This window comes from Anabrus simplex, chromosome 1 (assembly GCF_040414725.1).
Source record: "Anabrus simplex isolate iqAnaSimp1 chromosome 1, ASM4041472v1, whole genome shotgun sequence".
Classification (NCBI taxonomy): domain Eukaryota; kingdom Metazoa; phylum Arthropoda; class Insecta; order Orthoptera; family Tettigoniidae; genus Anabrus; species Anabrus simplex.
This window is the reverse complement of record NC_090265.1, coordinates 953,324,792-953,339,351: the sequence shown is the minus strand read 5'-3', so window position 1 is coordinate 953,339,351 and position 14,560 is coordinate 953,324,792. Positions and strand designations below refer to the sequence as shown.

Here is a 14,560-nt window from a genome sequence, read left to right as displayed (position 1 = left end):
TATGAGCCATGATATTTTGTCTATGTACTGAAGCCTTGGACAGGTACAATATATTCATTGGAGGTAGAAAATACAGTTCACTGCAGTTTGCCTAATATTTTTATTTGCATTTTTACCTTCACGTTCCCTCAAATAATAATTTGTAGGTCTATAAAAAATATGGCTATGGCGAGATTTGAACTCGCATCGTCGTGGTTCGTAGACAAGTACGGTGACCACTCAGCCACCACCTCACTTGACTGTACACAAGTATGACGGATGAGTTCTCCACCTAATCAATACTCTATTTTACACCATGTGCTTGAACTATCAATACGGACTATGAAGCTAATAGATTATAGTCACTTGACTGTATCGCAACTCTCCAAGTATATATGTGTTGTATTGGAATCGAGGGATTCATCAATTTTTCGGAAATTATTTGGTTGTGGACCTGACATGTTTAAATAAAATGTGTTCGCCTTTTAGTGTTCTATCACTTCTACTTGGTCCGAAGCAGATCCTGACTCATGACATTTGTTCTCAATTTTTTCGATAACGAATCCTTAACATATGAATAATAACACAGTAAAGGTTTCCACCTATTCAATACTAATATGTATTTACAATATTTTAAATTACATGGAACTAGTTTCGACCCACCTAGGGGTCATCATCAGCCATATTAAAGCATAAACAACTCTTGTCGAATCCTAAAACATATTATTTTAACGGTAAGAATCATATGAATTTAGAATTTATAAAGTGAAGTGTGGTAATGAAATGAGAAATGTTAGTATGGTACAGGTGAGTGCATTGTAAATACATATTAGTATTGAATAGGTGGAAACCTTTACTGTGTTATTATTCATATGTTATTCTCAGTTCAATACGAACCAAAAACATGAAATTCATAACCCTTAACGAATCCTTATACACGAATTACTGTAGAGTGTCCCCCAACAGGTACATTAAGCTCGTTGGAATCGATTGGACACAGGGTCTGACCTCTCCTTGTAAAAACTATAAGCAACTGGTGCACGAGAGAAACTGATAAGTTTCAATCTGTTGAATAACCTAACCTATTTTCAATTTCTTTTAGTACCTTGTTCAATATGGCTTTGGTAATTAGACATCTCTGTAGAAATCTTTCTTCTGACAACTCTAAAAGTAGTTTAGTATGGGTCGTCCTTTGCCTTCTTCAGTTTATAAATAGTCTTCATACAGCTGTAAAGCTTCACTTAAGTCTTCTACATGCCTCCATTTTTATATTTTAGCAGCTGTTAAGAGGTTTAACACAGGGCTGCTGCCCCGTTAATTTAACATAAGTTTTAACAATTTGTCAGAGTTAACAATTCTTGATGAGATGGCCATTTTTTAAAATTATGTGTTAAGTCTCCTAAACATTCGGTGAAGAAACTGGGCCATAGTATACAGTTTGTTATTTAACTTCAGTAACTTGTAGTAGCCTAACTTGTAATACTGATAATCCTGTTGGAACAGTACCTTAGCTTAGCTCTTTCTTTCCTCTATCGTCTACACATGTGGAGGCATTATGAGAATTATACCCCGAAATAACACTTCAAAACTCGAGAACAGCTGGAGCAACAGATCAACACTTAATACACATTCTAAGCACAGACCTGAATTGCGAAGTGCAGGCATTCCCGTGCTGTCGCTGCACTGTGTAATGAGAAGTGATGAGTCAACGGGAGGCAGACAAGCTGGGCGCACCTGCTGGCCAACCGATGATAGAAACTCACTGTACCTCCATCTGGGAGTGCCCTGATTGATTCTGTGTATGTCTAGTGTACACGCAGGATGCAAAAAAGTTTTAAAACTTTCTTTTTACTATCTGCTTTATGTCACACTGATGCACAGGTAGGTCTTATGGCAACGATGAGATAGGGAACAGGCTAGCAGTGGGAAGGAAGCGGCCGTGGCCTTAAGGTATTGCCCCCAGCATTTGCCTGGTGTAAAATGAGAAGCCACAGAAAAACATCTCCAGGGCTGATGACAGTGCAGTTCCTACCCTCTATATGCTGAATGCAAGCTGACAACTACCCGACCCAAACCACACACCTACTCACTCGGTGAAGTATATTTAAATGAATAAAGAAAGAATGCCAAGACGCATGGAAATGCAAACAAAAGGAAAGAGGCCAAGGAAAACTCAGCTCATGGTCTTTGTTAAGAATGGCATAGGACTGTTATGGAGATGGATGAGAAGTGGAGGAAGGTCAGACTAAAATAGAGAGAAACCATATTTGCCCCAACCCAGCTGCATCTGGATATGGGGAGATGATGATGATTTATCAAGAATATTATCCAAGGTTCAATTTAATTGTACTGACTTCATATTACCACTCTGAACTATTGATAAAGAACTCTATAAACAATTCACTCATCAGGCCAAAGTACCAATATATATCTGATAAGACAGATTACAACTGATAGAAACTACATACTGATTAGCATCATACCTGAATGCTTTGTAGGCTGGCCTGTACCAACATAAGAAGGAGAATGGTGTGAAGAGAAGAAGGTACAGGATTCCTAAACCAAATGTTGTAAACTCAGAATGAGTAAACATAAGGAGCATCCCTCCAAACACGTTCAAGACCATAATGCAAGCATGAACTGTAACAAGACGGACAAAATAAATGTCTTATAAATACAATAAAAGTTAACAAAATCACACCACACACAATTTTGAATTAGTACATAGGTATTTATTAAACAACAATCGTTGCCATTTTCCAAATCAAGTTCTTTATGGAGCACTTCCATGAATCTAGTACCAAAAATGATACACAGGATGGAATGAATGCAGCAGACACACAAACACAACCAAACACTAGTGAGGGAAAAAAACCCATGTATGCACCTGAATTTTCAACCATACCGTGCTATTTTCACCAGTGAAATACTGACTGATCTCACAAGGAACTGTCAATCTGAATTATGAACTGGAACTAGCCTAAAATTAAGTCAACAAGGGTGGCTAGTGAACTAAGAAATACCTAGTATAAGCTGAAAATTTGTTTTGACAATCCTGTCACTAGATGTGACAAACATTCATGAATCAAAAAGAGAATGTTTGGATCTGAAAATAGACATGTTTGATGCAGCTCTTCATACTGTACTATCCTGAGCTAACATTTTCATTAGTATACATAATTACTGAAACCTACATCTACACTAATCTGTTTGTCATATTTGTCTTCACCTACCACACTTCTACCAACCTGATTTCTTCAGTAGAAGTTTGTCAAATTATGCCTTCTCACCAATTTGACTCATTACCTATACATACTATGCAATCTGAATCATAGGGGGGGTGAGACTTTGAAAATTTCACACTGATCAGAATTTCAAATACAGCTGAATTGGTGGGAAATTAGTGACACTGAACTAACACCATGTCAGTATAATTAATATATACAGAAAGATACAAAGCAATATCACAGAATCTTTGAATATCTGATTCCATTCATCTACAGGAATAGCTATAGATTTTTACCACCTAAGACAGCAATCTTAAGTATGGAAAATAAGCAAATTACTGACAAATTCATTATGGCAGTCGTTGCCATTTTCCAAATCAAGTTCTTCATGGAGGACTTCAATCAGTGTAGTCAGTGCAGCCACTAAAAGAATCGAAATAGTGGCATGGACTAAGAATTATTTCAATACAGTTGGTAAAGGGAGGAACTTCATGCTCATGCACATTTGGCTATCTTTTTAAAGGAACAGGACACAACAATACTCTCATTCTCACATTCTAAATATAAGAAATTGTAATACATACACATCCAGAGGTAATAAAGATATCGCACGATTTTCTGAAACTCTAGAGGGATGTCTACATTGAAATCCTGATAGAAACAGGGTTGAAAACAGCACTGTTCAGGTAACGGGGGCCAATTGTTTCTTCTTGCTGAAAGAAAAAGAAAAAATTCATAGTGTGTGTTTCCACTGAATTGGTGCCAACTTAGATACTAATTAGAGATAAATGAGTTTAAGCTATTAAGAAAAAATTAAATGAAATTCTTAACTTTTTTGAAAAAGATTATAGTGACAATTTTAGCAATATCATGGTTTCTGGAGATCACAAAATGCATTGCACATTGTAAAACAACAGAATTTCAAGTAGTCACTTTCATCAGATAACTTAACCCAGAAGATTGTATCTGATATCCAGGCCATGAAAACCACAATAAAAAAGAAATTGAAAATATACGGTAAATATGAAACTTACCAACGGACTGAATAGAGCCATCATGCCTTATATCAATGCAAAACAACAAATCAAGAAGACAAATGTTAAGGGTCTTCTTCTCTACAAGCACAAAAATCTGAATAATTTCCTTGTTTCCCTACCACAAGGTTCTTTCCTCAGTAATCAAGTTTCAACAATAAAATTAAGTAACTGGAAATAAAACAACCATACCATTATATGGAGCATTTTTAAGCTCTTCCTCCCGCCTCGCCAAATCCTGTGCTTTTCTCTCCAGCTCTTCTTGACGTCGCTGAAAAAATAAAGTTGCCAATCAAAATAAAGTAGGTACAACAAAAGATACAAATACAAAAAACTATCTTCTATTCCCATTAAGAAGTTCCCTGTTGAAAGAATGATATTTACTACGATTCTTTAGGAATCTATTAACTTAGAATTGTTTATTCAATCTATGAATGGTTAAGCACAAGATTATTTTCTAGTATGCTTACTATAAACAGACATTTTACTGACAATCAGTGTGCAGAAAATTTAACAAATATATTTTCACAGATGTGGTTTAGACAAATGAAATACCAAGAGGTTATTTACTACTATCTACCTTTCATCCTTCAATTCCTACTTATAACAATTATTATACACATAGGCATCATCAGCCTCCTGGTCTGCCATGGATAGGAATCACATTATTGTTGGTTCCAAGTAGAATATTTACCAGGATTACAGTAAAACAAAGATAATGTGGAAGCTAGTATTAGATGAGAACAAGCAGGATTTTATTCCAATAGATCCTGTACATGATGATGGTGATGATGATGATGATGATGATGCTTGTGTTGTTTAAAGGGGCCTAACATCGAAGGTCATCAGCCCCAGATCCTGTATAAATCAGATTTGTACATTAAGAATAATTATAGAACAATGTACTGAGTGGAATACTAGGCTGTCTTTGATTTGATAACAAGAGAAAGAATGTGGAGGGTATAGCCTACTACAGAAGATAAGTATAATACAAGAATTTTATTATCAATATACAAGCCAAGTTACTCACAACCGAGAAGTAATGGCGCCTGTCAACATAGAAACTGCATTAAAAACAAGGTTAAATCCTGTCACTTCTTATCCTTCTTCTGGCCACAGATGCTGTAATGAAGAAAGGCACTGAAGGAAAAAGAGGTATACAGTGGGGCCGCACAAACAGATTAGAAGATCTGGACTTATGACATGTGCTTATTAACAGAATCATACAAAGATGTCATACAAAGATCAGAAGATCTGGTGAAAGACTCAGAAAATGTTAGTCTAATGCTCAAGAAACAAAAAATGAATACAATGAGATTAACTGCCAGAATACAAGAACCTATCCAGCTGGAAAAGGAAGCCCTAAAAGATGTGGAGTGTTTTACCTGTTTAGGAACCATTGTTACAAAGGATAGAGGGGCAGAAGAAGATGTAAAATAACATACCCAGAAAGCAAATGGGGTCTTTGTTCAGCTGTATCTTATCTGGAAAAACAAAATAATAACCACAAAAACTAAGCAGAAAATGTTCAGGAGCAATTTCAAGCCAGTTTTGTTATATGGATCAGAAGCCTAGAAAATCACAAATCAAAAATAGATTACAGATTTTTACAAATAGGTGTCTCAGAAGGATACTAAATATATACTGCCCAGTATATGACAAATTAATTAGTACTATGGACATGTGCATCAGAAGAAATAAAAAAAAAAAGAATATAGACACACTCAGGAAAGCAGACAGTGTCACTGAGAAACAAATACTTAATTGAAATCCCCCAGGTGCTCAGACAATGAGAAAGTCTAAACAGTCGTGGAGACATTCTGTCAAGGATGAAGGTCAACAACAGGAAAAGAGCTGGAGAGAGGTTAAAAGGATGGCAAGCAATAGCAAGAGATGGCACAGCTTCGTGGATACCCTATGTTTCAGTGGGAATTAAAGGAAATAAGTCCTGGTCTACCTTGGCTTTCCTAGAAAAAAGTAATTCACCACAGGAAAATGTGTACATGAACCAGCTTCAGCGGACAATAAAAGTGGACAGAAAAATTATGTACATCGACACAGAGCGTAAGAAAAGCAAAGGGATGACCTCAAGGTAACAGATGTAGAAGTACGTTGCCAGGGTGTAAGTTACAACGGGGACAAAGGTGCTTAGTACCTTACATACTGAATAAACTGTCTATAATAAAAATATATCCATATAAATCATGCATTTACACTTCAATGCAAAAATGAATGCACTCCCCTAAGGGTAGGCAACACACTTTCCTCCATAGAGTAGTATCTGAACTATTGCGTTCAATTAATCTGATTCAGACATTTGGACATAATAAATGGGCAACCGAAGAAAGGAATTCAAAGCAAATTATGGAAGTGCATATGAAAGAGAGGTCCAAGAGGACATTTAAAATAGACAACTTGTTCGTGAATAATTTAAGCATATACCCCTATGCATCATATCTGGGTTTGTAATCTTAAATGGTTCATCCCCTTGGCTCAGGAACAGGGCATTTGTGCTGTTCCCAATATCCCTGCAAGTCACACGTCACACTATCCTCCACCACAGTAACTCGCAGTTACCCATACGGTAGATGCCACTCACCTTCATTGGAGGGTGTGCCAAACTAGCAATAACCACACAAAATTATAAATTATATGAACAGTCAGCTAGCTCTTCTCGCAGTTTCTCTCCTCTCACTTTGATGAAAAAATAATACACAAGTGTAATTTACATTCTTCTGTGTGTGTGATATTCTTGCACTGTCTGCATTGAGGATTTCTAACCATAACACATTATTGCTCAAGAGTGTTTTGGGACAGCAAGCCATGAACAGCATGGTAACGTTAATTTTAGGCCATACTACGGTTACGAAATCAAAAAGCTAAAAACTAGGGCTCAAGCTGGAGAAAGCAGGGTAAAACCAGGAAAGGAGGTTCAGAAATCAGGACACAACTTTTGCACTAAATGTTCTATAAACAAAATTGAGAAAAGGTTTAGGGATTTCCTTTGCAGTTATCGCAGTTACGGATCGTGATGTCACCGCGGACAGTCTAGTACTTCAATCAATCAATACTGATCTGCATTTAGGGCAGTCACCCAGGTGACAGATTTCCTAGCCTTTTCTTAAATGATTGCAAAGAAATTGGAAATTTATTGAACATCTTCCTTGGTAAGTTATTCCATTCCCTAACTGCCCTTACTATAAACGAATATTTGCCCCAATTTGTCCTCTTGAATTCCAACTTTATCTTCATATTGTGATCTTTCCTACTTTTAAAGACACCGCTCAAACTTACTCGTCTACTAATGTCATTCCATGCCATTTCTCCACTGACAGCTCGGAACCACTTACAATTTACAAACCGTCATATAGATCCGTATTGATACAGTTTAAATTAAACAGTTTTCACTTGTAAAATGAAGTGTATCGATTGGGTGGACCATTAAACCTAACACTAGTTCTTAACAGACCACTTAGTCGAACAGCTCATCATCTTTCTCCCAAGTCTTGCAGCCCAAACTTGGTAACATTTTTGTAATGCTACTCTTTTGTTGGAAATCATACAGAACAAATCTAGCTGCTTTTCTTTGGATTTTTTCCAGTTCTTGAATCAAGCAATCCTGATGAAGGTCCCACACACTGGAACCATACTCTAGTTGGGATCTTACAAGAGACTATATGCCCTCTCCTTTACATCCTTACTACAATCCCTAAACACCCTCATAACCATATGCAGAGATCTGTACCTTTTATTTACAATCCCATTTATGTGATTACCCCAATAAAGATATTTCCTTATATTAACACCTAGATACTTACAATGATCCCCAAAATAACTTTCACCCCCATCAACGCAGTAATTAAAACTGACAGGACTTTTCCAATTTGTGAAATTCACAACCTGACTTATAACTCACAACTGCCTGCTGTCCATCTTACAACATTAGAGGTCATTTTGCAGTTGCTCACAATCTTTTAACTTATTTATTACTCTATACAGAATAACATCTGCAAAAAGCCTTATCTCTGATTCCACTTCTTTACTCATATCATTTATATATATAAGAAAACATAAAGGTCCAATAGTACTGCCTTGAGGAATTCCCCTCTTAATTATTACAAGGTCAGATAAAGCTTTGCCTACTCTAATTCTCCGAGTTCTATTTTCTAGAAATATAACAACCCATTCAGTCACTCTTTCGTCTAGTCCAATTGCACTCATTTTTGTCAGTAATCTCCCATGATCCACCCTATCACATGCTTTAGACAGGTTAATCGTGGTACAGTCCATTTGACCTCCTGAATCCAAGATATAGGCTATATCTTGCTGGAATCCTACAAGTTGAGCTTCAGTAGAATCTTTCATAAATACGCCTTCTATCGAACCAGTTATTAATTTTGCAAACATGCCTAATATAATCAGAAAGAATGCTTTCCCATGCATTGCAAGCCAAAATCGGCTTGTAATTTTCAGCTTTATGTCTAGCACCCTTTCCTTTATACACAAGGGCTTCTATAACAACTCTCCATTCATTTGGTATAGCTCCTTCATGCAAACAATAATCAAATAGGTACTTCAGATTTGGTACTATATCCCAACCCATTTTCATTAGTATATCCCCTGAAATCTTATCAATTCCAGCCACTTTCCTAGTTTTCAACTTTAATATCTTACTGTAAATTTCATTGTTTACATATGTAAATTTTAATACTTCTTTAGCATTAGCCACCTTCTCTATCTGGACATTAACCTTGTAACCAACAATCTTTACATACTTCAAGGTTATAAACTTCATTATTGGTTCCGTATTGAATTAAGATTACATATAAAATAAATACAAAGTTTAATCCACCTACTCAATACTTTACATAAATTGCGATGTTTACAAAAACATTACAATAAGTACGAGGTACTAGTTTCGACCCTGTATGGGTCATCAGCCTAGTCATGATACATATGCATATGCCAAAGTCTTAAAACAGAATTACACGGTGGAATGAAATATAAAAGAATGAATTTCAAAGTATATGATGGAATGATGCACATAAAATGGTGAATCTATGAACTGTTATAGATGTAACAATGTTATGTTTATCAGTGACAAAATCTTTAGAGTTATGTCACGTATAATTGAACTATATGAATATTTATCATACAATTATTGTAAAATTGAATAAAATGAGCTCTGTTGATGAATATTCTAAAATTGCACATTTAAAATCGTAATATGCCGGTTTTAAAGTGAAATCCAAATGCTTCCACTGAGTTCTAGAAGATATAAAGTTCAACATTGATGCAGAGGGAATCTTTCTTGCATGATGTCCAATAAATCCACAACAGAGGTTAAATGTTGATAGAACTGTTCGACATTCTTTAATATAATAAAATCTTTCTGTGCTATAAGGAATACTCCTAATTCAAGTAGGAACCAATAGAACCTTGCACGCAATGTAAAACAACCTTACCGGTGGAGTGCAACTGACAGAATCTATTACTTCGGTTTCTCTATAGAACTCATCTGTCAGTTGCACTCCACAGAATCTATCACTTCGGTTTCTCTATAGAGCTCATCTGTCAGTTGCACTCCACCGGTAAGGCTGATAAAGCCATATGGTACTGCCTAATAGTCCTACTTTTAAGACCTTCTTTTCTATCACATTTATTTTTAACTACGACAAAAACAGCTTCATGATCACTAATACTATCTATTACTTCGGTTTCTCTATAGAGCTCATCTGGTTTTACCAGCACCACATCCAGGATATTTTTCCCTCTAGTTGGTTCAATCACTTTCTGAATCAGCTGTCCTTCCATATGTTTATTTGCCAATTGTTGGTCTTGCTTCCTGTCGTTTGCATTACTTTCCCAATTCACATTTGGTAAATTCAGATCTCCCGCTACAATCACATTCCTTTCCATGTTGTTTCCCACATCGCTGATTATCTTATCAAATAATTCTGAATCAGCGTCAGCGCTACCCTTTCCTGGTCTAAACACTCCAAAGACATCAAGTTGCCTATTACGTAGGTGGATCAGAAGGTTAGTTGCACTAATGCGCCGCAGCAGCGCGCTGTGTGTCGCAAACATGGGCACAGCGGAGAAAGGGACAGACACTGCCCACACGTCTGTTAGGCAGGTCGCTGTGGTGTCTTGTCTAGTATTGTGTGAATAGCGGCCAAATGCAATGGTGCATCAACTGGACGTTCACTCCAAATATGAGGTACGTGCGACAATCCGATTCCTATGGGCCAAAAGGAAGAATTGCACGGACATTTATCGTGAAATTAGTGCTGTGTATGGGGAGCGGGCCATTTCCCGGCAAGGTATCGTAAAGTGGTGTCAGCAATTCGAAGCCGGACACTTGGATATCACGGACAACCATCGCGAAGGCAGGCCCGCAACGTCCAGGACCCGTGCAAAGGTCAACAGTGTGAATGTGATCATTAGACAGAACCGGCGCATTAAACCGAGAGAAATCGCGACGCAGCTGAACATGCCATATGGCAGTATGTTCGCCATTGTTTAAGAGGACCTTGGATATCGTAAGCTGTGTCAAAGATGGGTCCCACGTCTTCTCACCAATGAGCACAAGAGACAACGTTTCCAACCCTCCCTGGCATTTTTGCAAGGCTATGCCACAGACGGCAACGGGTTTCTGCGGCGAATCATCACAGGCGACGAAACGTGTGTCCACCACTTCACCCTCGAAACGAAGCGAACATCAATGGAATGGGTAAGGTTATGGCGACAGTGTTCTTTGACATGGAGGCTTTGCTGCACGTGGAATTCATGCCGAAAGGAACGACGATCAACGCGGCGTCGTATTGTCAAACGTTGCACCGGTTGCGTAAAGCAATTAAAGAGAACCGCCGGGGAAAATTGAGCGCCGGTGTGATTTGTTGCACGATACCGCAACACCTCATAAGGCCCGCCAAACGAGAGAACTGCTGCAGCGTTTCAAGTGGGAGGTCTGGCAACATCCACCCTAGTCCCGACCTAGCGCCATGTGACGTTCATCTGTTCGGTAAGCTCAAAATGGAGCTCGGTGGTCGACGTTTCCAGACCGATGAGGAGGTGAAGGCCGCTGTCTCCGAGTGGTTGCGGAACGCCGGAGGAAATTTCTATGCATCCGGCATCGACAAGTTGGTTATGCGTTCACAGAAATGTTGGGAGTCTCTCGGAAACTATGTGGAAAAATGACGTTACAGTGTATGTCGTTATAGTCGTGTTGCTGTTATATAGGTGGTGTAATAAATGGCCATAACTTAGGGAAGTGCAACTTATTTTCTGATCTGCCCTCGTATCTTTAGAAAGGAGCCTTACACCTAGAACTTCATGTTTGTGATCTGTAACTTTTTCGTAGCTTACAAATTTTTCTTTAACCAGAATGAATACTCCCCCCTCCTACCATTCCTATCCTATCTCTACGATACACACTCCAGCTCCTAGAGAAAATTTCTGCATCCATTATATCATTTTTCAGCCATGATTCAACTCCTATTCCAATATCTGTAAGTATGTACCTCGTATCTATAAAATTACTTAATTCTAATCCATCCTTTACAATACACCACTAACATTTTTATGTCATCCCTACTTGACCTTCAGATCCTTGTACCCTTATCACTACTCCCTAGACCACCCCATTTCCCTGAATGTACCTCCCTATTACCCTTCCAAACAAATTTCCTAACTTATACGTACCAATTAAAGGGCATCTGAGCACAGATCCCTATCTCCTATCCACCCATTTGGATCTAGAAATCTCACTCCCAGTTTCCCACATACCTACTTCCATAGTCTCATTTAAATCCCGAATCACCCTCCAGTCAGTATCCCTCCTACACAATATTCCACTTCTTAAATTGCTTCAATAATTTTACAATGTAGCCTATAATTTAGCTGCACTTTTCAGTTAATCTCTTTCTCACCCAGGGGACATGATAGCCGAGTGGCAAACCAGGACGGTTTGAATGTTGGCCAATGCATGTGGAATTATGAAATTAAAAGTCAGATTCCTGTGATTTGAATTCCACATAACACTGGAGGTCCCATGGTTATGATCACTACATCAACAGTCATTTTAAACTACAAGCTTGTTTGCTCTTCACCAAGAGATCATTCCTATTAACAATATAATAAAATACTGATAGCAGGTTAATTTTCAAAAATTGAATTTTATATTAACAATACATGATGATGATGTTTGCTGTTTAAAGAAGCCTAACAGCTAGGTCACCGGCCCCTAATGGTATGAGACGGAATGGAGAGACATGATAATTAAAATTTTAAAATATATCCACTGACTAGAATTTAAAACAAATTATGATAAAAGATGATTATGAAATTAAAATATTCAATGGATATAATTCACAATGCCTTACTTTCTTTTAAAATTAGAGACAATAAAGATTACAATGGAATAAGGCATTGCCTTGAAATGCAGAAATATAAATCATTCAAGTTAGAAGTTAACATAACACGTTAAAATACATAAACACAAACTAAAATAGAGTCAATGGGATAAAAGCGTAGTTAACAAAAATACACGAACAGAAAACACTTTTACACACGATAAAAAAAGGCTACTATCCCTCATAAAACGGATGACAAGGTCTGTTGACTGCTCGTCATCTCGTAGGATGAGGGAAATGGCACTCGGGAGTTTTAGACTACGCCGCAGAACAGACTGGTCCTCGTACTCCATAAGGATGTGTACCACGGATAGATGACCGCCGCAAGTAGACACCTGGGGGGGGGGAGTTCACCCTTCAGTAGGTAGGAATGCGTTACTATGCCGTGACCGATCCGAAGACAACATAATACCACTGCTTCTCTCCAAGAAGCCCGAAGCGAAGCCTTCCATACCTTCGTAGTTCCTTTTATCGCTCTCAGCTTATTTGGGAGAGGGATGGCCTGCCACTCCATCTCCCAACAGGACACAACCAAATGTCTCTGCTGAGAGCGAATATCACTGGCTGGAACCCTGTAAGGCAACAGGGGCAATGTAACAGCCTCCTTGGCAGCCTTATCAGCTAACTCGTTTCCCTCTACACCCATGTGGCTTGGGAGCCACATAAATATAACAATACATTCTACAGAGTTAATGCACAACCTGTTGTACTTTTTGATCCACTAGGCATTCATAAGTGAGAAGGTTATTAATGTATGGAGAAGAAACTGCACAAACTTCAGGAGTTCATTACTACATGAATTATTATTATTATTATTATTATTATTGGTCTACTAAGGACCACATTATTTCAGCTGTCTTCTCTGCGCTTTGATCTTTACCCAGTGCCCCTTCATTCGTTGCCTGTGTTGCTCTTTTCTTTCCTTTGTCCACATCTTCCCCATCTTCAAAATTGGCCTTTCCTGTAAACCCTGGTGGTCTTTTAGTTTCCTCCTGAGTGGGTTGCGTTCTTGTATATCTTCATAAGTGATCCCCAGATCCCCATCTCCTATAGATTCCTTTCCACCTCCTTGAACCAAGTTGGCTGGGCCTTATTATCTTTAAAATAGGTAAAGATCTGGTTCGATAATCATGTGGGTTTCATTCTTAGTAAGTGGCCATAAAATGCAATTCTCCTTCTCTGCAGGCCATCAGAGATCTTCTGGACATGAGTATTCAGCTCATGGTTATGCCGATATCCATATTTATCTTTATCTTTAATTGGGCCAAGAATTTTCCTTAAGATTCTTCTTTGTTTCTTGAATTTCCAATTTTTCTATCAGGTCTTTCTTGTTCATAGCAAGGCATTCTGCTGCATACAAAGCCTCTAGTCGCATGACAGTGCAGTAATGCCTTAAGTTTTGCATTCAAGATATGGACTTTTTGTTGTAAACGTCTTTGGACAGTTGATAAGCTATTTCTATTTTATTCATGCGCGATGCGAAAGCGAAACTTATCGGTCCGTTTGATTTCCCCCTGGTTCACCTTTAGCTCTCTCGGTGCTGGCTTGATGTTAGTTATGAATTGTGTTTTCTCCAAAGACATCTGGTGGCCTGCTTTTTCTGCCTGTGTCTTGAGGTGATTAATTTGCCTTGTAGCCATATCCAAAGAATCAGAAAAAATTGCTAGATCATCTGCAAAAGCTAGGCAATCAACTAAAAGGTTCATGTTCTTGTAACCCAATCACACACCATTTTAGAGCCCAACGTTAATTTCTTTGCGACACTCACGGATGACTTTTTCAAGGACGTAATTGAAGAGCAGAGGCGAGAGCTCATATCCCAGCCTAATTCCTGTCTTAAAAGCGTCTGAAATTTCTCCTCTGAACTTAACTCTGGAGGTTGTGTTAGCTAGGGTCCGATGATTGC

The 14,560-nt window shown here is 38.1% G+C and overlaps 1 protein-coding gene across 1 annotated transcript in view; it reads right to left on the bottom strand.

Annotated features, from left to right (window-relative positions):
• Scamp (secretory carrier membrane protein) overlaps nucleotides 1-14,560 on the bottom strand; it is a 52,017-nt gene that overhangs the window by 17,423 nt on the left and 20,034 nt on the right. Inside the window, exons 4-6 of the mRNA XM_067136726.2 lie at nucleotides 4,433-4,511; nucleotides 3,791-3,919; nucleotides 2,463-2,619 (exon numbers count right to left, since the gene is read on the bottom strand). Coding sequence (XP_066992827.1) covers nucleotides 2,463-2,619; nucleotides 3,791-3,919; nucleotides 4,433-4,511 — 365 coding nt within the window. The remainder of the gene's footprint in view (nucleotides 1-2,462; nucleotides 2,620-3,790; nucleotides 3,920-4,432; nucleotides 4,512-14,560) is intronic.